Source organism: Crocuta crocuta, unplaced genomic scaffold (genome assembly GCF_008692635.1).
Source record: "Crocuta crocuta isolate KB4526 unplaced genomic scaffold, BGI_CrCroc_1.0 scaffold3, whole genome shotgun sequence".
In the NCBI taxonomy this organism is placed as follows: Eukaryota; Metazoa; Chordata; class Mammalia; order Carnivora; family Hyaenidae; genus Crocuta; species Crocuta crocuta.
This window is the reverse complement of record NW_027529934.1, coordinates 4,668,759-4,692,516: the sequence shown is the minus strand read 5'-3', so window position 1 is coordinate 4,692,516 and position 23,758 is coordinate 4,668,759. Positions and strand designations below refer to the sequence as shown.

General features: G+C 47.0%; 1 protein-coding gene across 2 annotated transcripts in view; it reads left to right on the top strand.

Moving 5' to 3' along the window:
• Window positions 1-23,758, top strand: part of PTPN14 (protein tyrosine phosphatase non-receptor type 14) — a 102,811-nt gene that overhangs the window by 61,562 nt on the left and 17,491 nt on the right. For both annotated transcript variants that reach the window (XM_077763209.1, XM_077763210.1), the window contains exons 6-13: window positions 804-891; window positions 4,471-4,559; window positions 7,523-7,610; window positions 8,353-8,435; window positions 11,290-11,347; window positions 15,096-15,174; window positions 17,214-18,691; window positions 22,847-22,990. In XM_077763209.1, the coding sequence (XP_077619335.1) occupies window positions 804-891; window positions 4,471-4,559; window positions 7,523-7,610; window positions 8,353-8,435; window positions 11,290-11,347; window positions 15,096-15,174; window positions 17,214-18,691; window positions 22,847-22,990 (2,107 nt within the window). The remainder of the gene's footprint in view (window positions 1-803; window positions 892-4,470; window positions 4,560-7,522; window positions 7,611-8,352; window positions 8,436-11,289; window positions 11,348-15,095; window positions 15,175-17,213; window positions 18,692-22,846; window positions 22,991-23,758) is intronic.

Sequence of the window (23,758 nt, the reverse complement as noted above, 5' to 3'; positions counted from 1 at the left end):
CTTCCTGCACATGGTTCTGCCCGTTTCCAGAGGCGTGTATAGATTCCAAAACTGTGCTTGCCCTCCCTCCCCTTTCTCCTCTTCTTCTTTTTTCTTTCTCTCCCTTTCTTCTTTCCTTTTCTTCTTTCACACCAGCCCACATAGATGTGAAGCTGTTAGCCAGCAGAAGTCTTCTCTCTGACCTTCCTAAATCTCTGTTGCCAGAGCTGGGGAGCCCGGGGCTGCTTGAGCTAAGTGTGAAGACCTACAAGAACTGCTTTGGATGGGAAGGTCAAGAGGGAGAGGAGCAAGACTGGAGGAGGCACTGAGAGCTTGTTAGCAGGGCTATGTGGAGCTCTCTGGGACCAATGGGAAACAGCTTCCCTTCCGACCTCAGAGGACCTGTGCAGGGGTCCCAGGCTCCCTCTCCTTTTGGCCACTCAGCTGCCAAAATAGCATCCTCATAAGCTTTTTCCTGGTTTCTTAATAGTGGAGATTTTTTTCCCCCAGGTGGGAGAAAAATAACTTTTTTTTTAAAGCAGTCACAGCATTATTCATAGGGATGTCTGAAATAATTAGTGTTTATAGGGCTGAGGCTCTTAATTAAATACCTTCCTCTTATTCTTCCCCGTTGAGTGAAGGCTGGTGGGGAATATGTTAACAAATTCCTTAGTAATGTACCATGTCCTCACAGTTGGGTGATGATCACTCTTCCCAGAACTAGAGCTGAACCACAGCTCTGGAATTTGCCATCAGGAGTGTAGGATCTCCACTGCCTCTGTCGCTCTTAATCATTTCCTTCTTTGATGCTGTTTGAATTTTAGTGGAATTCTGCCCTCAGAGGCTGAGCTCATGTACATCAACGAGGTGGAACGTTTGGATGGATTTGGACAGGAGATCTTCCCCGTGAAGGTAATGCACCCTGGCCTGTACCTCCTTCAGCTTTCTCCGAACGTCCCTGGCGATTGGAAAAGAGTGATAGGCCACAGGCCAGAACGACCTGGCTTCCTTATCGCCACAGGGCATTAGACAACTTGTCCTGTTTACTTTAGGTAAAGCAAACACTTCTTCTTAACTAAGAGATTTTGAAGTTTTCCCTGGTCGTGGGCAGAATAGCTTGTTCGTAAGACAACCGTCTGAGTGAGTACCAAACACAGCCCATCCACCCACCAGCCCTGGGAAGATACGCGGTCACCTCCAGTTTTGCGACAGGAAAGCAGCTCTTGTCAGCTGTGCATTAGTATGAAGACCCCACCCAGGAATATTCTTTACTCGCTGCCTCTCTCTCTCTCTTCTTTGAGCTGACACAGGAATCATTGCTTGGGAGGCAGAGAGAAACCTTTCCTGTATGCAAGCACACTTTCTTTCTTGAGTTCTGGAGAGCCTCCATTGTGGGTTTCCAGCCCCTTTGGTGTTTTCTGGAAGCTGTGCCCAGGAAACTGTTACAGCACATCACGTCCTTTGCAACAGATCCCCATCCTGAAGTGGGTGTGGTTGGGGGGGGCGGGTCACGGTGCATGGTCATTTATGGAGCGGAGCCCATACTCCACACTCGTTTTCTTCTCTCCACTGACCCACTCTGCAGAAGACAGAGCTTTGTCACAAACCTTAAAGCAACTGGCACATTTCCACAGTTTGGGAGATGGTGCAATTTTAGCACAAACATTTCATTCTAAACTGGCTCCGCTGGCTGTTTTATAAGTGTTCTGTTCCTCTCTGCTGCTTGCTTGCAATTTGCCTTAATGAGAACTGCCCATGTGCATCAAGTAGAACGAGCAGGGTGGCCGCAGCTTGTGGAGAGGGCTAAATGGTTCTTTTTTAGATTTGTTTAATTTTCTTTTGCTTCTCTAATGGCCACCCTTCATAGGGTTGTAATCCATTTTCCTTGCAATAATGCCTTATGAAGCCATCTGCATCCCACTTACATTTCAGCCGCCCATATATAGTCATGATATTTTGGGCTGTTGAAAAATCAGGGTAAACTTTTCTCCACTTCCAGAAAACTGACTTCCCAGCCCCAGGAAGTCCGGGGTTTCGTTGTTGTGTTCACTTATTCTGTTGTTTTTGGTCATTCTGGGCTGTGGGAAACAGGGGCAGTGGAGATCATGTTGAAATCTGCTGTGCCTGTCCCCGATGCACTTTCTGGTATGTTCTTTCGTGGGAAGAGCACAAGGGGGGTACTGTCTACCTTGGTCTGAGTGGGCAGACAGGCACTGCTGACTCACAGCCCGTGTGTGTGACTTAGCTGGGTGCCTTCTGTTTCCCCACGTGTCTGTTCATGACTAAGGCGACCACCTACAGACCATGTGATGCCCAGGGACATGGGTGATGGGAGGGGCCATGGTCAGCTCTGAGATATGCAAAAAAGACAGGAGGGTGTGCAGGGGCAGACCGAGCAGCGATAGAGCCCCAAGTAAAGTAGACAAGCCTGCTATGGCTATATCTTAGGGAAGAATGTTTCCATGTAGTGTGGGCTTTTCCACCAGTGGTTCCTCAACGTTTTTCAAGGTCAGAGGCATTCCAGTCCACTTCCTGACAGGTCTGCCTCTCCCCCTCCATGTGCACAGGCGGGCATTGCCCCGTGAGCTCCCCATGTTGTCTAAGCGCATGGACACAGAGAGGGTGCTTGTGTCTAGAGCCTCGATCCTTACCGGAGTGGGACACCAAGCCCCTGAGTTTTGACCCACACGGTGTCTGGGCATCTGTCCTATGTTTGTTCCATTGCCAGGCCCTGGTGAACTGCTCCTGCTGCGGCCTCATCCCCACCAGCCTGTGGCACCAATTGATCTACTGGTGTTGTGCACCGGAAGGCTGTCTGCAGGATTCTTTTCCTTCCCCTCTCCACTTCTCCTGACTGCTTTTCCCACATGGGTTTTTCTGCAGTGTCACTTAGCTTGTAACTGCTCCTGACGCCCAAGGCACTTCCTTTCCTTCCCTCTAGACCCTCTCCCAACCCTTCCTCTGCTTTGCGTCCAACAGCTGTCTTGCCCTCGCTCTGTACCTGTTACAAGAGCCCTGTTCTAAGGTGTGCTTCGGCAGGTGGGCTGGGGAGAGGTCCCTGCGACTGGACACTGTCGTCCGTGTGTCTTATGCGAGATAGGGGTTCTGAGGAATGCAGACATTTTCTTTTATCATCCCATGTCTGGTCGTGCACGCCTCTCTGCTCAGGCCACAAAGAGGGCATCTCCAAGGACAAGCAGGGGGCTGAGGGACGGTTTATTCCCCCGGTGGTGAGCCTTGTGCCCACTCTGCTCCCAAGCACGCTGACAGTGGTCAGGCTCTCCCAGGCAGGAGGTCGGAAACATCTGATGGGATCAGGAGACCAGATGTGGAGATCAGTCATCTGGGCTTCCTCGGCCCAAGGCCCGGCAGATTGCCCAACAGCTCTGCGGTCCTCACGCCTGCAGGAAGGCGTGTGCTCAGGAAGCTCCCAGTCAGCGCTCAGCATCCAACTCTGCACCATGACTCTGTGGCCCAGCATCACCCCACAAGGTGCCCTTGCGGGAATGACTGAGGCCAGCGCAGACAGAATGAAGCAACCTGGAAGACATAGAGACTGCAGGGTGAAGGGCTCCCTGCCCAAAAATACCATCCTCTGAGTCTCCAGTATATTATGTCCTTCAGGGAATAGATTGCTTTTCAAAGGGGAAGGTTCAGAAAATTAAAAAAAAAGAGAGAGAGAGAGAAAAGAACTCTCAGAAATTAAAAATGTGATATCAGAAATGGAAAATGTAATAGGTTGCCAGATAAAAATAAGAAAATCTCACCAAAAAGTGAAGTTCGGAATGTGGGAGGTGGGAGATAAAATTAGAAAGCCAGCGCAGGATGTCCAACATCTGAATAATGGGACTTCCCAGGAGCAAACGGAGGAAATGAGGCTAGAAAGTGGAGAAAGTACCCCAGCACGGAGGAACACGAGGTTCTAAATCAAAGACAGCACAGTGGATGCAAATAGACCAACACCAGGGCATGTGGTAGTGGAAGTTGATGTCCGTAGGGAGAGGAGATGGTGGGACCAAATCTGCTGCGGGCTGCTTCTCACAGGCCCCAAGGGATATACTCAGTTCTTCAGCCTGCGGCCGTATGTAATCACACGTGTGTGATACGCCTACGTAATCAAACTGCGTACATGTGTAATTTTGATTTACAAGAAAACCAAAGTAAAAAAGGTATTAATAGATGTTCATGAAAGATAAGATCGTAAGTGCCAAGAAATCTGAGAAAATCCTAAAAAATCTCTCTTGGACAGGAAATGTGTTGGGACGAATTCAGTTAAAAGAAAAAAATACATATTTATGTATATAGTTCACTAGGATGTGCAGGGGGGTGGGTCCCTTCAGGACCACGTTGCCTATGGTCCGGATGGTGTCTGTGATTCATTCATTGGTGGGCAGGAAATGGGGTGTGGCCCCCACGGGTGGGCTGTGGCCCAAGCGCTCAGCGCTGCCAGTGATTGGTTTCCCCCCCCCCCCCCCACTTGCTCTCATGCAGGACAATCATGGAAACTGTGTGCAGCTGGGCATTTTCTTTATGGGGATTTTCGTGAGAAACCGAATTGGAAGACAAGCGGTAATACACAGGTAGTCTCATTCGAGTCTTTTTCCTTTTGTCTTTTTCCCCTTGAGGGACTCCAGAAAACCCTGCTCTGTAGGACAGTTACCCGAATGAGTTAAGAGCCAGACTGTGGATCAGAATCGAGCTTTTCTCAACTCAGAGATCAGCCCTCTCTCTGTGCGATTTGAGCGCTTATGGAGAAACACATCTCACTTTTCCTGGAGGCCTGGGTGGGGGTGGAGGGTGGGGGCAGCGTTGTCTGTTCACCTGAGTCCAGGAAAGGTGCTCTGGCCCGGCGGAGCCACGCTGTGAGGCTGGCTGGAAGGAGGCCGTCCCGTCAGTCCTGCTGGCTGCCTCGGCCAGGATTATCCCCGGCCAGTCATTCAGTCTGGATTGGCTTCTTTCCATTTTCTCTCACCCTCTGCCTCACCACGTGTGCTAGAAGAGTGAGGACTAATTTTTATATTAAATAAATATTTATGAAAGTGCATTCTGAAAAGCATTGGATTTGTTATCATGAATTAAAAGATTTTGGGTACTTTTTTATTATTTGGCATTTTAGAATTTTTTTTAATGCTTATTTATTTTAGAGAGGGGGAGCACAGCAGGGAAGGGGCAGAGAGAGAGAGAGAGAGAGAGAGAGAATGAGAATCTGAAGCAGGCTCCAGGTGCTGAGCTGTCAGCACAGAGCCCAACACAGGGCTCAAATTCACAAACCTCTAGATCATGACCTGAGCCGAAGTTGGACGCTTAACCAGCTGAGCCACGCAGGCGCCCCTCATTTTGTGTTTTAAACCCTCTTCTCCATTTAACGTGAGAGAACCAGTATAGGGACTTGGCGACACGTCTCCTTGGGTCACGTGTCCGTGAGCTTGCTTGTGTTGGCACCCGAAGTTGCTACCATAGTGTCAGTGATCTCAAAAGCCACATGCTTGCTTTCATTTACAAGGGCAATATGGTCAGTTGTTGAAGAAGAGCTTTCCCGTTCATGCATTTGTTAGTCATAGCTGGGCACCTGGGTCAGATTATCAAAGACCGCTCCTAGATGCAAAGCAAAGTCCACCTTCTGGAAGTGGATCTGGCCCAGCTGTGTACTCTCTGGATCAGCAGCTGATCTGGGTCATTTTGCAAATATTTTCCCACCAAAAGCTTCCTAATTGGCTCTTTTCCCTGCTGGGTCCCCACCCTTCCATTTCTTTTGTTTATTTATTAATTTTTTTTTGCTCTGTGAATGGGGGCATTATCCAGCAGAAGTAGAGGAAAGATCTCTGTGGCTGCAGAATAAAGTTTTTGACTTCTGGACATACTCAGTCAACCCCATATACCTACAATAAATTACAAATTGCTCAAGTGGAATACCTAAGCTGTGCAGAGTTGTAACTATGAATTTTGGAATGCAGCCACGAAGGAAGCAGAATCTCTAGTTACAAGATGCCACCCAGGCATTCTGGCCCACACCATCCTTCATAGCTGAATCAGTGCTTCATTTTCTCCTCGAGCCTAGAGAACTAGACAAGCCCTGCATTCCAGCTATGGAGGTTGAATAGAAGAAAATAGCAGTTTGGAACTTTGCTGATGAGAAGCCACTCATAGGCCTGGTTCAGTTCCTCAGGAACTGCTTCCAGACCTCATCCTTCAGGCCTTATCTTGAACCCCCACCAGGATGGGAACTTATTCCTCCCATAGTGTCATGGTGATGACGCCCCTAGGCGAGCTCGTATTGTGGACTGAGGAGCGGATCCAGAGTTTGGGCAGTGGATTTGAAGGAATAGAGCCTGAGGAAACCAAATATCTCTTACCGCTAGAGACTTTCACTGAGGAGCGTGCAGCTCTGAGTCCGTGGAGACGAAATCTCATGGACTTATAAGTGAGCAGACAGCTGTGCTGATCGCCTATAGAGAGTACGGCCCCAGCAGATGTATGTAAACACAGTTGGTACTGGAGTCATGGAGAGGAGACTGGAGGAAAGCCTGGAGGCCCCAGGGATAGAACTCATGCATCCCCAGGGAGCAGAGTGAGCGTGGCTAAGTCATGTACTCGTTTGTGCCTAAATTGTCTCGTCTCTAAAGTAGGAACAAAAACAGCCGCCTTGTCTACCTCAGAGAGTTGATAAAGAAACCATACTCTACACAGATGGGAGGTGATATTACTACTTTTAATTCCTTCAGCAAACATTTACTGCATGTTGAATGCCAGGAACTTGCCTTGTGCTTGGAATACAGCCACGAAGGAAGCAGAATCTCTAGACACGGTGTCTTTGGTCTAGTTTAGCTTAGCTCCGGGTCTAGTCGCAGAGGTAAACAGTTGTAATACCACGTGGTGACCGATAGGGGGCTATACGCAGGCGAGGAGTGGTTGGGGCCAAGGAAGAGAGCTGAGTCTTAAAGGAATCATCTGGGCAGAGGATAGGGCAGTGTAAGGTTGGCCTTAAGAAGGAGTTCTAGATTGGGGCACAGTGAAGGTAGACAGTAGTAAGAGATGGCTATGAGGCTCCAGGTAGAATGGGAAACTGTAGCTTACCTTCCCCGGGCACTTTCTCTTGGTGGCGTAGTCTGTAGCCTACGCGGCAACACAGAATCCGTGTGGATTCTTTGGCCTAGATTCCTAGAAACACATGACTTCGAAATAACATGCTCCTTCCTCCATGTTTAAGAGCAGGGATCATGTGAAGTGCTTTGCAGTTTGGCAATGTGAAAAACAAGGCAGACGTTCCTTCCACACTGTCCTCATAACTAGTCCTAAAGGAAGGTGCACCTTCTCAACAGCAGTATCCCGACATACTTTATACAGTATCCTTAGCTATTTAAGTTGACCCATGTTGTGTTTTCTTTACTTTTTTGCTTGGAGAGAAGGAACATTTAGCTTTTTAAGACTATAGTTACATCATCATTGGTAAAATGAGACTCACCAGTAGTAGGTGACCCTCATATGCTAATTCATAGCTGCATGGGACATCACTGGCCAACCCGGCTGCATTTCTTTTGACCAGGTGGAATGACATCGGGAATATCTCACACAACAAGTCGACTATCCTGGTGGAACTGCTCAACAAAGAAGAGACAGCCCTCTTTCACACGGTAAGCACAACGGAAAGACGGGGGCAGGGTCCCACAGACAGCTTGTTGTGTGACCTCTCAGCTCGCAGTATCCTTTCTTTGCTCTCTGCATCGTGAGAGAATAAATGTTCTCTTGAATCCATTAACTGTCCACCCCTCGCCCAGTGCTGTCATTACTCATTTCCGGGTAGCGGTGGTGATTTCCTGTTCAGGACGCCAGGTTTTTAAGCTGAGCTTGGACTCGGGGATTTTGGTTCCTCCGCCTGCTGCATTTGGGGTGGATCACGTTGTCTGCCGTGCCGTGTGCCACAGCGCTCAAGTTACAGCCCGCATGCAGTAACCCCCCGATTTCGTTGCACCGCATTTTCTTTTGCTGGCTGACCTGGATTTTCTTCCCACAGCCACACAGCCCAAGCCTAATGTGAAGTAAACTGAGTGATCTCCCTTCTGGGGAGAGCCCCCTGTCCATGCACCTTTAGTTTGGAATTGTGTGAAGACACACCAGATCATGGTGTCAGCCCAGGGCCTTGAGTATGGAGGAGTCTTTAACAGATTGTCTGCCGTCCTTGGGTGGGCTTCCCAGCCCTGCCTGCTACAGAATTTCAGCACACTGCTTTGCTGCTCAGGGGGCTCTCTTGTGTTTGACCTGACAGCACAAAGGATGTGGCCCTGTTCAGGAGAATCCTAGGGAGACGTGTTATAAACACGTCGAACCGATGTTTTATTTATTTATTTATTTTTCCTCTACCTCTTCTTTTCCAAGGATGATCTTGAAAATGCCAAGTACATCTCTCGGTTGTTTGCTACACGGCACAAGTTTTACAAACAAAACAAAATCTGCACTGAGTAAGTAAGCATTCTGTCCACCTTCTCACTGGAGGGCTTGGCCAGATTAAATACGTGCGCTTTGGGGGTGCTGTAGATTGCATTTGCCCTTCACTCTTTCCCTCCTTCCTCGCGGGAGCTAAAGGGGTAAGCTGAATCCAGGCAGGAGGGAAAGAACTTTAATGACGAAGACGGTCTGGCGCAGTGCATGTGCCTGGAGAGAAAATAATTCACAAATTGACTGTGAGTGCTTGCCTACCTAGGCGGGTCGGCCCATATTAGCGCCTTTCCATCCTCTGCCATGAGTTTGGAGGAGCCGGCGGCTCCCAATTTGCCAGGGTGCCCCTCCGTGTCAGGTGCGGAGTATGTTCAGAAGTGTGTAACGGAGTAGCAAGCCAACTTGAAAGAAAAGAAGCTTCTGTCATCCTCAGCTCTGTTTCTCTTACACAGTTGGCTAACCCTGCGTGCGCTTCGGGGTCATGTCATCTACCTGTAAATGGGAGGCCAGGGTAATTAGAGGAAGACTTGGAAGACGCTAATAGATGTCACGAATCCATGTGTGTTTTTTCAATTTAATTTGGAAATAAAGACGATAAAGGGAGTCCAATACGGGAACTTAGATGTGACCTGACCTTGGATAGAGAGTAGCTGGGCCTCACGCTATCATCGCCTTTATTTTGGTTGCCATCAAAAGGTGTTCCTCAGCAGAGTACGTTCAGCAGTTGGGGCGCCCTAGGTGCTTAATTGTGTTTCAAAGAATTCGGGGCTATAAATGCAAGAGAGGAGCTGCCTTTCCGTCCCCCCAGTGGACACATCCAAGAGGGTGAGACTATTGTCCCAGAGCAGTTCCTGCTGAAAATTGTGGCTGCTTTAGAACTGGAGCCTCAGGTCCCGACAGACTTTCTTCTCTACACGATGGAGGCTCTTTCAAACCAGTCGTTGCAATTGGTCACTGTTGGAGTCTGAAAGAGTAGTTGATAGTACTAGGCCTGCCAGCAAAGTTTGCAAATGTAAATCAGAAGGGCAGTGATCAGAAAGTGGCAAATCAAACAGCCGTAACTGTATGGGCATGCGCAGGCACGCGTGCATGCGTACACACGCATGCGCACACACGCATGTGCCGTGCTTTTCAACAGATTCCTTATAGATCACTTCTGTGCATCTGTTCTGCCGTTGCCTTTGATCTGTGGGGGTGTGTCTTTGACTTTAACAAGAATTCAATGGTTGACTTCTGGAGGGCAGATCAAAATCTGACCGTTTTAAGAAGTGAATTCCACTGTGATCTTCTGGTTTGACCGTTTCTCCGCAAGTGGATTTCTTGTAAATTTTCGGAGTATTTTTATTTCTTTGGTGATCTACAAATACTAGTGAGCATCCCACATAAGCCTGAAAACTGAGGAAATCATGTCTTCCTTTCTACTTCTGTTATAACCATTCTTTTCCTGTTCCTAACCACATAGGGGATGTTCCTTATGTCTTATCTAGGCTCTCTAAGATGTACACACACACACACACACACACACACACACACGCAGCTCATATACATAGTCAAAGGTGTGTACACATGCATATGCGCACCATATACACAGTAAATTCTGTGCGTACTTTCAGGATCTCAGCACAGACTGCAGAGCTTAAGGCCTGGGATAACCCCCTGGAGTTTTATGAAACTAGTGTTTTTTTAACAGCGTCCTTCTCCAGAGGTTTCCACACCCTGACCGCGAAAAGACTATCATTGATTTTCATTTCATTTTGCTCACAGAGCTACTGCTTGTCATCTTCCCATAGAACTCTAGAGAGTGCTTCCATATTTCTTGATTTAAAGAGAAAAATTGCAGGGTGTGGGAAGAGTATTTAACCTTAAGTCTAATAATCTATTTGGCCAGTTAAAAAAAAATATTCAGCATTACTGTTTCCATCACTTCATGAAAGAAAAGGTGTTTTATCACTAAAAAACATAGGAAAGGTGAAATACCAGACTAAGGAGAATGCTTTAAATTGAAGAATTCTAGCTTGATGGAAAACTCTACATGACCTGGGTTTTTTGTTTGTTTTTGCATTTTTATGAATTCACTGAGGACTAGGGAAAATATCACTCTGGAATTTGAGACCCATTTCTCAATGACACCTTTGATTTCAGTGCTCAAGAATTTCTTAATACTCAGCCTCCACACATTTTTTTTTTTTTTAAGTTTATTGATTTTTGGGTGAGACGGAGCATGAGCGGGGAAGGGGCAGAGAGACAGGGAGACACAGAATCGGAAGCAGGCTCCAGGCTCTGAGCTGTCAGCATAGAGCCCAACGTGAAGTTCAAACTTACGAACCGTTGAGATCATGACCTGAGCCAAAGTCGGATGCTCAACCGACTGAGCCACCCAGGCGCCCAATATTCCCCACACATTTTTATCTCTACATTAAAAAAAATTCACATCACTTCTCAGTCTGGAAAGAATCTGATTAGATAATTTGGCAGCATTTTAACAAATATATTTTTCTTTTGCTCTTTTTCATTATGAAAGATTTTACACATACACAAAGATACAAAGAATATAGTTTTTAAAAACCCATGTAATAATAGTGATGTTTTTCAGTCTTGCTCATTTCTTTTATGATATTTCTTTGAAAATAAGAAATTCTTCTGTAAAACTTAATATCTAATAATCATGTGCTCTAAACATTTTGAAAATAAAAGGATAAGAAAAGAAATCAAAAATTTTCATAGCCTCTCCATTCAGAAATACATGTTTACATTTCGCTGTGAATTACTTAGCTTTCTTGTCTATTTCCCCCGTTACCCCCGTCTTGTCAGTCTGTCTGATCATCATATGTCTAATAAATATAATGACTCTTCTCATTTTTTTAATTTTTCCTGTAGACAGTCAAATTCTCCACCCCCCATCAGACGCCAGCCCACTTGGAGCCGATCCTCTCTGGTATGTAGAAAGTCTTCAGGAATCAAATGGTCTGATAGTTGGGGGGTGGAATGTCCTTGTGTTGCTAAATTGAAACATGACTAGGGCATCATGACCAGGTGAGATCAGATAAAAACACAGAAGAGCATCAGTCAAGCCAGGCAATTGTGATGAACATTCATGTTTCATTGATGCCCCATCATGTGGGACATCCATGTGCTCATCCACGGCCATCATTTCTTGAAGTGTGGCTCAAGGTTCACTCCTTAAGAATAAGTCTTAAGGCTGATGAGACCATGCTTCTTCAGCGTGCAGCCTCTTGTGTGTGTTTGCCCATTTGCTCATTTGTGGTTTTATCACTCTTTCTGGTTGTTATGTACACACACATCTTCAGTCACAAGCTCCACAAATTCTTTCATATTCGTCACCATAGATAGTTCTTAATAAACTGGTCAGAAATTACTTTTTGAATGAACCAAATTGAATGAGTTGAGTTGATGGTCTCATGTTAGGGTATTTGGTGGGGAAGATTAATTATACATCTTCTAATGTAAAGACCAACAAAATCGATCTATCTACTGAGTTGATCTACTTTTCTAACATTTACTTTTTTCATTTTTTAAAAAATGTTTCTTTTTTTTTTTTAAATATTTTTATTTCTAGGAGAGAGAGAGAGAGACAGCGTGAGCAGGGGAGGGTCAGAGAGAGAGGGAGACGCAGACTCTGAAATAGGCTTCAGGCTCTGAGCTGGCAGTCAGCACAGAGCCCGATGCGGGGCTCGAACCCATGAACCACGAGATCATGACCCAAGTGAAAGTCGGACACCCAACCGACTAAGCCACCCAGGCGCCCCTGTTTCATCTTCTGAATAGGGAAACACAACTCTAATTTCAATACTTATGTTCTGTCTTATGGTGTGTTTTATTTTGAGGATTACTTTAGGATAATAGCATAGAAAGATGCAGGAAAGTTGGCTTCTTTTAAAGTATCTACTTGTTTTAAGTCATAATTCTTAGATTTTGGGTTATCATGTCTGACACAAAATCCAAATAAACATGTGACCTTTAAAATTTTCTAGGTGAACATTTCCTTTGAGTTGATAGAATAAAATTGAATTTTCCTTCATACACAGGGTATACCTATAGAGCATCTTGAACTTGTTTTTCAAAAGGAAAGTTTTGAGGACTTTTTTTTTTTGGTCTGGAAAAGGCATAGACAGTGAACTCTTAGAATTCTAGAGCTGGACATTATGTCATCACATTCCTGAGTACCCGCATGAATATTATTAATCTCGATGTCATGCATTAAATCTCACAAGTGGCCCTTGCCTTGGAGATCTAGAGGATAGAGGGTCATGTTGGGCTTTTCCCTTGTGGCCTCGATAGATTTGTCCATGGCACTGGTGTCTTTATCCTTCTCCTTTTGAATATTATTTTTTCTTTAGACTCCACATGTCTTCATTAGGGAGATGATTTTTCACTTACGTTCATGAAACACCATGGAAGCAAAGTATGTTAAAGCTGTCTTGCGATTTGATCTCATCCTAATTATCTGGAGAAGATAAAGAGGTTTTCCTATTTTATCTGGATGAAGACAGTCTGCAGGAAGCCAAGTTCAAGGCTTCTCCCTTCCTTTTACCCTTAGGGTAAAACCGTATTACCAGGAGTCCCCTGGGAGGAGTGACATGGTCTCTTTTTGGCCTCCTTGCTGAGAACCAGGACTGCTCTTTTCTCTTGCCCTTCTGCTGCCTATGTTATGGCATCTACTTGTTTCTATATTAGCAAGTCTGGAAAGAAATAGAATAATGTGCATTATATTATATATAATTTCATGGATAGATAGATACACATAATATAAAGAGACGGAATAAATAATACCCTGAAATGGTATTTGGAGGATTAGCTATTCTTGTCCTTCGCTGTGTACTTAAACCAATTCGTAAAGTCACTTGCTTCATTGGATTTTTTTTTAAACTAGAGCAAGAGAAGGCAGTGAGCCAACTTTACCTTACTGTGCATTTCTATTACTTCCCATGAATCCCTCCCCACTGGTTCTATTTTTTTGTTTTAAGCCTCAAACCTGGCTGTCCTACACTGAAAAAAGTGAGTTGAATTATGTATTACAAGAAAAGGAAAGATATTTTAAAATTGCAATTCATAAACCAGCCAAAGAGGGAGGGGAGAACAGCCAAAGGGAATATTTAGAAAAGCTGATACAGCACCTTTCCTTGGTACCATGAACTCCTTTCTTAGATTAATTTCAATTCCCTATTTCTTCTTTCTTGACTTTTTAATTTTTGGATCCCTTATCTTTATTACCTTCTTTATGTGCCCTTTTGATGCTTAAGCATTATTTGTGGCGGAGGAAATGGCAGATGAGTTATTTGCCCTGCTTCAAATTTTGCCAAGTCCTTGTCCCTCTATTGAGGGACACTGAGACAGTGTGACTGACCCCTGCTGGCTTTGGGTGTTTTGGCTTGATCTCAGCCTCTCCTAAAGCAGTAACATTTAAACCAGTATCTATGAGGCTAATTTCAAAATAATCAAATGGAGATATAACATACCCTATTTGGTGGTTTACAGGCTTAAAGTGTTTTAAAGATTTTTTTTTAAGAATCAAAACTTTTTCCTCAAAGAAGCTGTCACTTGGAATCCCAGTATCTAAATAAAATAAATACTGTTGGTGCTAGGGGGAGGGAAGAGGCCCGATTCACTTGACAGGAAGCTGAGCTGTACTCAGGCTCAATGATTTGCTGTGGCTCACATAAGCGACCAATCATATTTCCTTTGTTGGCCCACCAAATACTGAACCGATCTGAGCTTTTTTTTTTTCACCTCTGAAAGTTTTATTCTCAGCTAGACGTTATTCGGGTTGGTTCTAAATAACCATCTTTAAGGAGTCTCTTGGAAAAGATTTTCCCCTGAAGGATTCCCTGCAAGACTTTTCCACATTGGGTTCTGCAAGGGGAGGGGCCATAACCATCTTGACAACCACACGCGTATTGTTGCGGATCACCTTTCACATTTTTATATAGATTTGCAACTGGACCCCGTTTAACACCACCCCTGTCCCTCTTGGGGGTTGATGTGTACACTAGGGTCATAGGTGCAGCCGATATTGATTAGAATGAAGCAGAGTTTCCCCTGATTGTCATTATTTCTTAGCTAGAATGTAATGAATGTACATGTTCTGAGTTAAATCCTTTTAAAAAGACTTTGGGAGGGGCCCCTGGGTGGCTTAGTCGGTTAAGCGTCCGACTTTCGCTCAGGTCATGATCTCGCGGTTCGTGGGTTCGGGCCCCGCGTCGGGCTCTGTGCTGACTGCCAGCTCAGAGCCTGGAGCCTGTTTCAGTCTGTGACTCCCTCTCTCTCTGACCCTCCCCTGCTCACGCTGTCTCTCTCTCCTAGAAATAAATAAAACATTAAAAAAATTTAAAAAAATAAAATAAAATAAAATAAAAAGATATTGGGAGTTTTGCAAGCATGTCAGGAAAAAGACTAAATATTAATTATAGCTTCGTCACCTTTCTCACCTTGAACCAGCTTCCTTACTTCCCTCTGTTTCTCCAGTCCTAAACTTAGTGATGAGTTGGGGGTACAGATGAGTCAGAGAGGGATGAGTCAAGGGCGGACCGACCGAGTGGCCACAGTGTGCTTCCCTGCAGACGTGGGTGAATGATGGGCTGTCGAGTGCCTGGGCTGGGGCCCTGGGGGAGTCCGCGGCCTTTTGTGGCCCGGCCTTCCCACCTGTGCTGTGTTCTCTGTTTCAGCCCCGACAGCAGCCGTACATCTTGCCTCCCATGCACGTCCAGTGTGGTGAACACTACTCGGAAACACACACCTCACAAGGTAACCGTGGCTTGCCGTTTTCCCTTCTTGAGACGAAAAGTCGAGTACCTGTCAACAGTGAAGAAGAGTTTTTATTTCTTAGACAATAGTGATACTTTTGTTTTAACTTTGTCGTTGTCTGCATGGCATCAGGCAGCAGTTTCGATTTGTGAAAGGCATAGAATGTCGTTTGTCCCCGAGAGAAAAATGTTTCCAGACTTGGCTGCCAAGGGAGTTGAGAGAAGGCAGGGAGCAAGTTCCTTTTCTCCTCCCTCTGGTAAGTGGGCTTGGAGAAGAGGGAGGGACAGTGAGCCCCATGGAATACTCTCCACCCTCGCGGCCAGTGTCAGAAACTAGAGAATACAGAGAAAATAGGCATCCAGAATACTTAAAAGAAAGGCACAAATAATCTCAACTCCTCTTTTTAACTATTGCCTGCCATTTCTCTGTGCACTGGTTCTTGCCTCAAAGCAAATGGAATCTGTTTTTTATTCCTCTTTTTCTCCCAGAACACTCCCATGCCAAATGTGTGAGAAAATCCATCCTAAGAATAATGATTCTAATAATAATTACCATTTATAGAGCAATTCCTCTCCCTAAGCACTGTGCTAAGCCCTTGCACCGTATTGTTTCGTTTAATCTTCAAAATAAACCCATACGATAGGTACTGTTACTGTTTCCATTTTACAGAAACAGAAAGTGGGACGCAGAAAAGGTATTGGAGGAACTTGAAGGTGAAAAATGGAATCATGACTCTTGAGTGCCCTTCAAGGGCCCTTCAGTGCCCTTCATCATTACACTAACCGCATCTCAAAAAAGGAATGATATTAAACTTGGGTGTTGGCAGTATGCTAAATGGATAATGAGTTTCTGTGTCACCATAGCCTGGCTGTTTAGAATCTCTGTACTGTCAGAGTGTGAGTATGGAAACTAAGATAGTCAAGACTATTTAATAAAATACTGTTTTTTCTAAGTAGATGAGCAAAGTCACCCTGCTTCTGTGGGAAAGCCCCAGAGCCCACTAGGGATGGAGAGGTGGCACACCTTTGTCCCTGTGTTTTGCTAGTTTTTCTTGCCTATCTCATCTCATCTGGTCTGTGAGCACAGTTCTCACCTGCGATGTGAGCACACACTCCTCTTCAGGCAACTGAGTGTTTTCAGTCACCTTTTCTGGTTGGTGGGTTTTGGTTTTATCTTTTGCCTTTCTGCGCGGTCTTCCTCTACTTTGCTCATGCTTAAATCCATAGTGTGAAAATGATGGTCTTTGCTCACTAGAAAGTGTTTGGGCAAGAGGGTGCCTTCCTAAGGGTGTGTGTGTGTGTGTGTGTGTGTGTGTGTGTGTGTTAAAGGGAACCATGGATACCTGGTATGGGGCTGATTTCAGCAATCTAGTCTTTATCTCTTTAGGAACCTCCTTAAACTATTAATTTTAATGTGAATTGACCTCAGTAATGAGGCCAGTTCTAGAGGAGAGTTTTAGGCAGTGGCTAAAAGAACTCGCGGTTCTGATTTTGCCCTCCGTTGGTTGCTGGTCAGAACCACCTAGCTGTGCATGCTGACATCCTGCCTGCATCACTGGGCTTGTGTCTTTATGCATGCTCAGCAGTTCCCCAGGGCAGGGGACCTTTTCCATTGCTGTCAGGAACATAAGCTCCAGGTGTCAGTAACTTCAAATCTGTTGCCCTATTAAAGTTGACTTTCCAGTCCTTTTGCTGGAGCCTGGACAAGAAGACAGGTTTACCCAACATGAGGGCCATTGCTGGGGCCTGATTTCAGAGTTCTTGGCAAATGGAGAACTTACCCAGGTGATAACTATTTCAAATGTGCCTAGCTTTCTTTGGTTAGATTGACTTTGTCTTCTCAGTATGCTTTCTGGTGTTGTTTCTGTATGTTGGCATCTTGCCCACAAGTTATCAGTTTTTTCCATAGACTATGTAGGTGGGAGACCATAGGATCTCACTTTTAATGACTCCTGAAAATCACGCCTGTGAGTGTGAAGATGAACTTGATTGTAGCAGGATGATGTAGATGTTCATGTGCCCTTGTTTGGTTTCTTGTAGACAGCATTTTCCATGGCAACGAGGAAGCTTTGTATTGCAACTCTCACAACAGCCTGGACTTAAATTACTTAAACGGCACTGTCACCAACGGCAGCGTGTGTAGCATGCACAGCGTCAACTCCCTCAGCTGCTCCCAGAGTTTCATACAGGCTTCCCCTGTGTCCTCCAACCTCAGTATCCCCGGGAGCGACATCATGCGGGCTGACTACATCCCTAGCCACCGGCATAGTGCCATCATCGTGCCATCCTACCGGCCGACCCCCGATTATGAGACAGTCATGCGGCAGATGAAGAGGGGGACCGTGCACGCCGACAGCCAGAGCCAGTCTCTGCGGAACCTCAGTATCATCAACACGCATGCCTACAACCAACCGGAGGATCTGGTGTACAGCCAGCCCGAGATGCGGGAGAGGCCCCCCTACACGGTCCCTTACGGGCCGCAGGGAGGCTACAGTAACAAACTCGTCAGCCCGTCTGACCAGATGAACCCAAAGAATAACATGGTGCCGAGCAAGCCGGGGGCGAGTGCCATCTCGCACACAGTGAGCACCCCCGAGCTGGCCAACATGCAGCTCCAGGGTACCCAGAACTACAGCGCGGCCCATATGCTCAAAAACTATCTCTTCCGGCCACCGCCCCCCTACCCTCGGCCGCGCCCTGCCACCAGCACCCCAGACCTCGCGAGCCACCGTCACAAGTACGTCAGCGGTAGTAGCCCTGACCTGGTGACCCGCAAGGTGCAGCTCTCGGTGAAGACCTTCCAGGAGGACAGCTCCCCCGTGGTGCACCAGTCTCTCCAGGAGGTGAGCGAGCCCCTCACGGCCACCAAGCACCATGGCGCGGCGAATAAGCGCCACAGCCTGGAGGTGATGAGCAGCATGGTGCGCGGCATGGAGGCCATGACCTTGAAGTCTCTCAACATCCCCATGGCTCGCCGAAACACACTCCGCGAGCAGGGGCCGCCTGAGGAGGGGCCGGGGAGCCACGAGGCTCACCAGCTGCCCCATTACCACCACCAGAAGACTCTCTCGGATGCCACCATGCTGATCCACAGCAGCGAGAGTGAGGAGGAGGAGGAGGAGGCCCCGGGATCGGTGCCCCAGATCCCCACGCTGCGGGAGAAGCTGGGATACAGTGCCCAGCTGCAGGCAGCCTTGGCCCGAATCCCAAACAAGCCCCCGCCCGAATACCCCGGCCCAAGGAAGAGCGTCAGCAACGGGGCCCTGAGGCAAGGCCAGGTCAGCCTGGCTCCTGCCGCCGCCAGGGCCAGGGTCCTGAGGCACGGGCCGGCCAAGGCCGTCAGCGTTTCCCGGGCTGACCAGCTGGCCGTGGCTGGGCCTTCCCTCGGTCCGTCCATCTCCGAACCCGACCTGACAAGCGTGAAGGAACGGGTCAAAAAAGAGCCTGTGAAGGAGAGACCGGTGTCTGAGATGTTCTCCCTGGAAGACAGCATCGTAGAGAGAGAGATGGCCATCAGGGTAAGTGTCCCCCTCTCCACGGCAGTGTTCAGGGGACGCGTAAACACACAGCCACCTCCCCGCAGCCTCTCTGCTCCTTCTCCATGACCCTCTGTTTCAAGTATAAAAGCACAAGTGCTCTAGTCTCTGAAGAAGGTGCAAGGCTTATTCAGGGCATCTGTTAGGGAGCTAGACAGTTAGTTGGCATTTAAACAGGTAGTATTTTATTTCACAGAACCTTGGTTTTTTACCCCTTCAGCTAAATCTTCCGTTTTCATTCATGGCTTCTAATTGGTACACATGGCACAAGGCGCCGTAATGGGGTTAGGATGCTGCAGGTTGGCTGTCGGATCAGCCTCTAGGCCGGTATCGGGCTGTTATTCGGGGTCAAACTTCCTGCTGTGTGAGCAGCTAGGAGCTCTCCTTCCCATGTCTCTTGTTCAGTTTTTTACGGGGAAGCATTTCCCCCCCAATTTGATAGTAGAAAAGCAACATCCCTTCAGAACACAGCTTTGTGTGGGTGCCTGTCAGGATGGCCCCCCGACATTGAGCGGACCGTGATGTGTGCAACTGTGTTTTCAGATTTTCTTTCAGTAGATGTTTATAGTAAACTTGGAAGTCCACCATTGAGCTTCGGTTCCCCATTAAGCTCATTCTATCAAAATTCACACACACGCGTGGGAACACACATATAAACACACCTATAATATTTGAAGATGCCTGACATCAGACATAAGTAACTCTTATTCAGGATGTGTACCAGCTGGGGGGGCCGAGTAAGTTGCCAGAGTGTGTAGGTAACAGCTGCACACACAGAACAGCAAAGCGAATTCGCTCCTGCTAATGAGAACATTGCTAGATTGTAGTTGCTACTTTAAAACCTATTTCAGAATGCCATTCCTGCTTGTTCTGGACATGTCACAACCTCAAAAAATAAAAAAAAAATAAAAATCATTTCATTTTATTACAATGAGTCATGCCCTGGTTGACTCCTCCCCTGTGGGCACCCCGTCTCTGCCGTCGGGTCGCTGCCACTCAGCCACTCCAGAACAGCTCTAAGTGAAAATTTGCTCTGTTGGGAGTTCTTAGACTCCCTTCCTTTTACAAGTCTCCCTGCACCACAGTGGTAATCAAGCTGAAGAGAACAGTCAAGGGCCCACAGTTTTAAAGAGGGCACATTTGTGGGTTCAGGACTCTAAACCACAGCACCTTTATTACTTCACACAACTTTCAGAACATTCCCGGCAGCACTGTTTTGGCCACTAGTGGAGCCAGCGCTAAGGATCTGGTGCAGGCGTTAACTTTTTCCACTTCTTGCAACTGTAGAGGAAAGTCATAAAAGATGTACTTATGACTCCCCGGCCAACATAACTGTCGGGCTGGCGGATGGAATGAAACGCGAGGGTGGCGCCACGGGGAGACCTTTCCCAGCTTGGAAAAAGTCATGCTTGGGTAGAAACAGATTTTCAGCACATCTTGGCCGCAGGCCCCTTGACCACAGCTCATAAGCCTGTCAGCCCAGGCATCCGGCTTCGCTGTTTCCCCTGCCCACTTGACGTGTGTCGCCAGCCGCGTGGTCCCGTAGCCTCCCGTCGGTCATCTTCATCCTCATCTCTTGTCGCCTGGGTTCAACAGAGCCCTGTATCCAGACCCGTGGCCTTGGCTCCCTGCGTACAGCTTCACAAAGAAGCAACGGGGTTTCCACTGTGTTTCCCCCGTGTTCCCCACCCCATCCATATGGATAATAGCGAGTAGCTGATTCCACCCCTTTGCTGTAGTTCAGGATCATTGTTACCCCATCCCTACTTCACTCTCCCCTTCATTTATTATTATTATTATTATTATTATTATATGTGCTCAGAAGCTCGGGGCCTGCTACCCTTGTCTGATGTCTTGACCTTAGAGAAGGACTAGGAGGTTCTTCAGGGAGCAATGTGCCAGCGAGATGGCGATGGTGCCAGTGCCTCTGAAGGTTGGGACGGTTTGCCATCTGCTTTGTAGTGAAGAACCCGTCCCCCCATGCCCTTCCCACATCTCAGATCCTCCTCTGCCCTCCCCACCATAGGCAGCTTTTGCCTGGCTTGTTAGGAATGGATAAGGATGGAGAAGGCTGTCCAGGCCTCTCTAGGATAAGAAAAGAGTGAGAAAATTTGACCAAATGGGAACCGGAGCGGGGCAGGTATGGTGAGAATGTGCCCTGCGGGCGGCTCCCCGAGATGTTGGAGCCACTCATCTATTTGATGGATGATTCAGGCCTGTTGCAGTGATGGCTTCTCCTTCTGGCCCCTTCTGCTGCCTTGGGGACATTTCAGTGTTTGTAGTGCCTGAGCCTGAAAGCAGGTGCCAGGAAAGAGAAAAGGCCAAATCAGAGTTTTGAGTGACTTGTTATCTCTGGTAACAAGTGAGAAGGAACTCAGAGAAGTGGTTTATCACTGGGGTTTCTGTTCCCACCAGGGCCCTAGTAATCTTTTCCTGACAAAGACAAGTTAGTTACTTTTTGCCTTAGGCCCAGTGAGTGGCATCTGAGGGTGCAGGTGGGAAGGAAGCAGTGGGATTATCTGGAGGACCCAGGAGACATTTTTTCCAAAATGATTGTTTTTCTGAGAATTTTGCAGAGGGAAACATTCCCGTGAAAGGAGTTAACGTGGAGGAAGAGGGAGGGGAGTATTTCTCACAAAAACAGGCTGATAAGCAAGCAAACAAGCAAACCCCCCAGATTTAAATCTGAAATCTTCAGAATCTTCTGGGATTGAGAAACCGGGGCCAGCCCCTTGGCTGAAGGTCAATCGACACTTCCCTCATTTGCCACAGTTCATCTTCTTCTGAGATGCTCCTTTAGTTTGATGGGTCGACCCTGTCACTGAATGAAGCATCTTAGTGACAGCCATCACTCCCTTCTGACCACAGGTGGCATTGAGGGGCTCACGGGACACACGTAGGCTTGTAATGCCAGCCGGTCCCCCCACACTTAGGGTAATCTGCCCTGTGCCGCCCCATGACTCCATCGCCACGCCTCTCTGGGGAGCAGATTGATAGATGAGAAACTAAGAAACGAAATTACCTAAAGCCCTGAAAAGAAACCAAGGGGATGATGATCCCTTCCCCTGGGGAAGCCAAAGGAATCTGCAAAGTGGTTCCACTTCTGTTAGGATCAGAATCTTGACTCCTCCGCGTGTGTGCCTTAGGAAGTCCCTTTCTCCTTCTGTCTTCTAAGACGCAGTTGTTTTGGGGAATGCTCTGCCTGGCTTGTCTGAGGACAGAGAGATTTCTTTTGCACCTCGGTCAGCTCAGAGGGTGCAAGGAACCACGGCAGGACACCTAACAGCGGGAACCTTGACTGGTCCCCGTTTCAGAGTATTGGCGCAGGTGAGAATGGAGAGGAAATCAAAACCCCACAAACAAGGGCCACATGTTAACATCCAGCCTTTTCCCTGCGTGGCGCACCCGCCCCCAAATCCACATTCTCCCACAGCAGAGTCACGTCCAGTAATGTCCCATCGTGGTCATTGAGAGACATGGTGCCCATTCCTTTGGTCCCTCTGGATGCAGCGTGAAGGGTTATGCCTCATGGATCCTGGTAGATGACCACAGACTTCGGTGTTGGCGAGTCGGGGGGTGATTTCCCAGGGACCAGAGCTTTACTACAGGATTGACATTCTCCATCTCAGCTTCTCAGAATGGAAATTTGGGAAGGTTTCCCTTCACGGTTTATACATCTGGATTTCTTAACAAGGCAACAAAAATGTTTATACGTTTTTAATCATTTAGTCTGTGTAAAAGGTCCATCATTGTGATCAGATTGGACTTTTTATGAAACTGTTTCTCATTCCCTTGTCCTGTCTTCCTTCAGCCCTTACCTTCCTGAAGTGTCTTGCTTGTACTCTGTTTTGCGCCTTTTTGCCAAATGGCCAGGGGTATTCGAATGAGGTCTTTGCTCTTACTCGTTTGTTTGTTCATTCATTCATCCATTTTTAGATAAAAGCTAAAAGGAATCCCAGAGGAACTGGCTTCTTCAGGCCCAGTGGGAATAATGGGAAGGCTGTGTTTGAATGTGCCCTACTAATGGTGATTGTCTGCATTCCTTGGCTGGGGAGTTACAGATTTGGGGAGATTAGAACAATTCCAGCTTTCTACTCATACTATAAACAATGAGAACATGCCTTTTCTTGCCGCAAGAATCTAGAGAAGCAGAAGATGGCAAGCCTGGAGGCCCAGAAGCGGCCGCTCATGTTGGCAGCGTTGAATGGACTCTCAGTGGCCCGGGTCTCGGGGCGGGAAGAGAGCCGAGCGGATGCTACCCGAGTACCCATGGACGAGAGGGTAAGCGCTGGGCTTGTCAGGCGTGTGATTCATTCTCTGTGGTCTTGGGATTCCACTCATCTCTCCTTGCCCAAACGTGCCAGCAGAAGGTTTGTTTGATGAATTAATTTTCTCATTTGAGATTAGCAAGACCCAGTGTGCATTGTATTAATTAAATTGATTCTCTCCAGCATCTCAAGTTTCCTTGTCAAGTCGATGCAGCGATGGCTGTGTAACGGGACCAGCCCCTGACAAGCCACGTGGCCTTGGTTGAGTCACCCCGTTTCACTGGGCCTGTTTCTGTTTTTGCAAAATTAAGCAATTGCTGTAGCTTTCGATATCTGAATTTTGTGAACCATTACCCTCTATTAGGGAGTGACTATCTTACCCAAGCATTTACAGAATTTTTTAAGATATACTGTCCCCTTCTTTGGTTATAAAACATGACTGATGGATAATTCTCAGAATAATGCATTGTGAGAACTTTGGTTTTGAAAAGCTGGAAGAAGCTGCCTGGTAGTATTTTAGACGTGAAGAAACTTGTTGCTTTTGTTTCTGAAACTACTTTTTGCTTAAGAAACGTGTAAATTTAATTTCTTTTTAATTTTTTAAATTTATTTTTGAGAGACACAGAGTGCAAGCAAGGGAGGGGTAGAGAGAGAGAGACACACACACACACAGAATCCAAAGCAGGCTCCAGGCTCTGAGCTGTCAGCACAGAGCCTGATGTGACACTCAAACTTGCGAATCGCGAGATCGTGACCTGAGCCAAAGTTGGACGCTTAACCA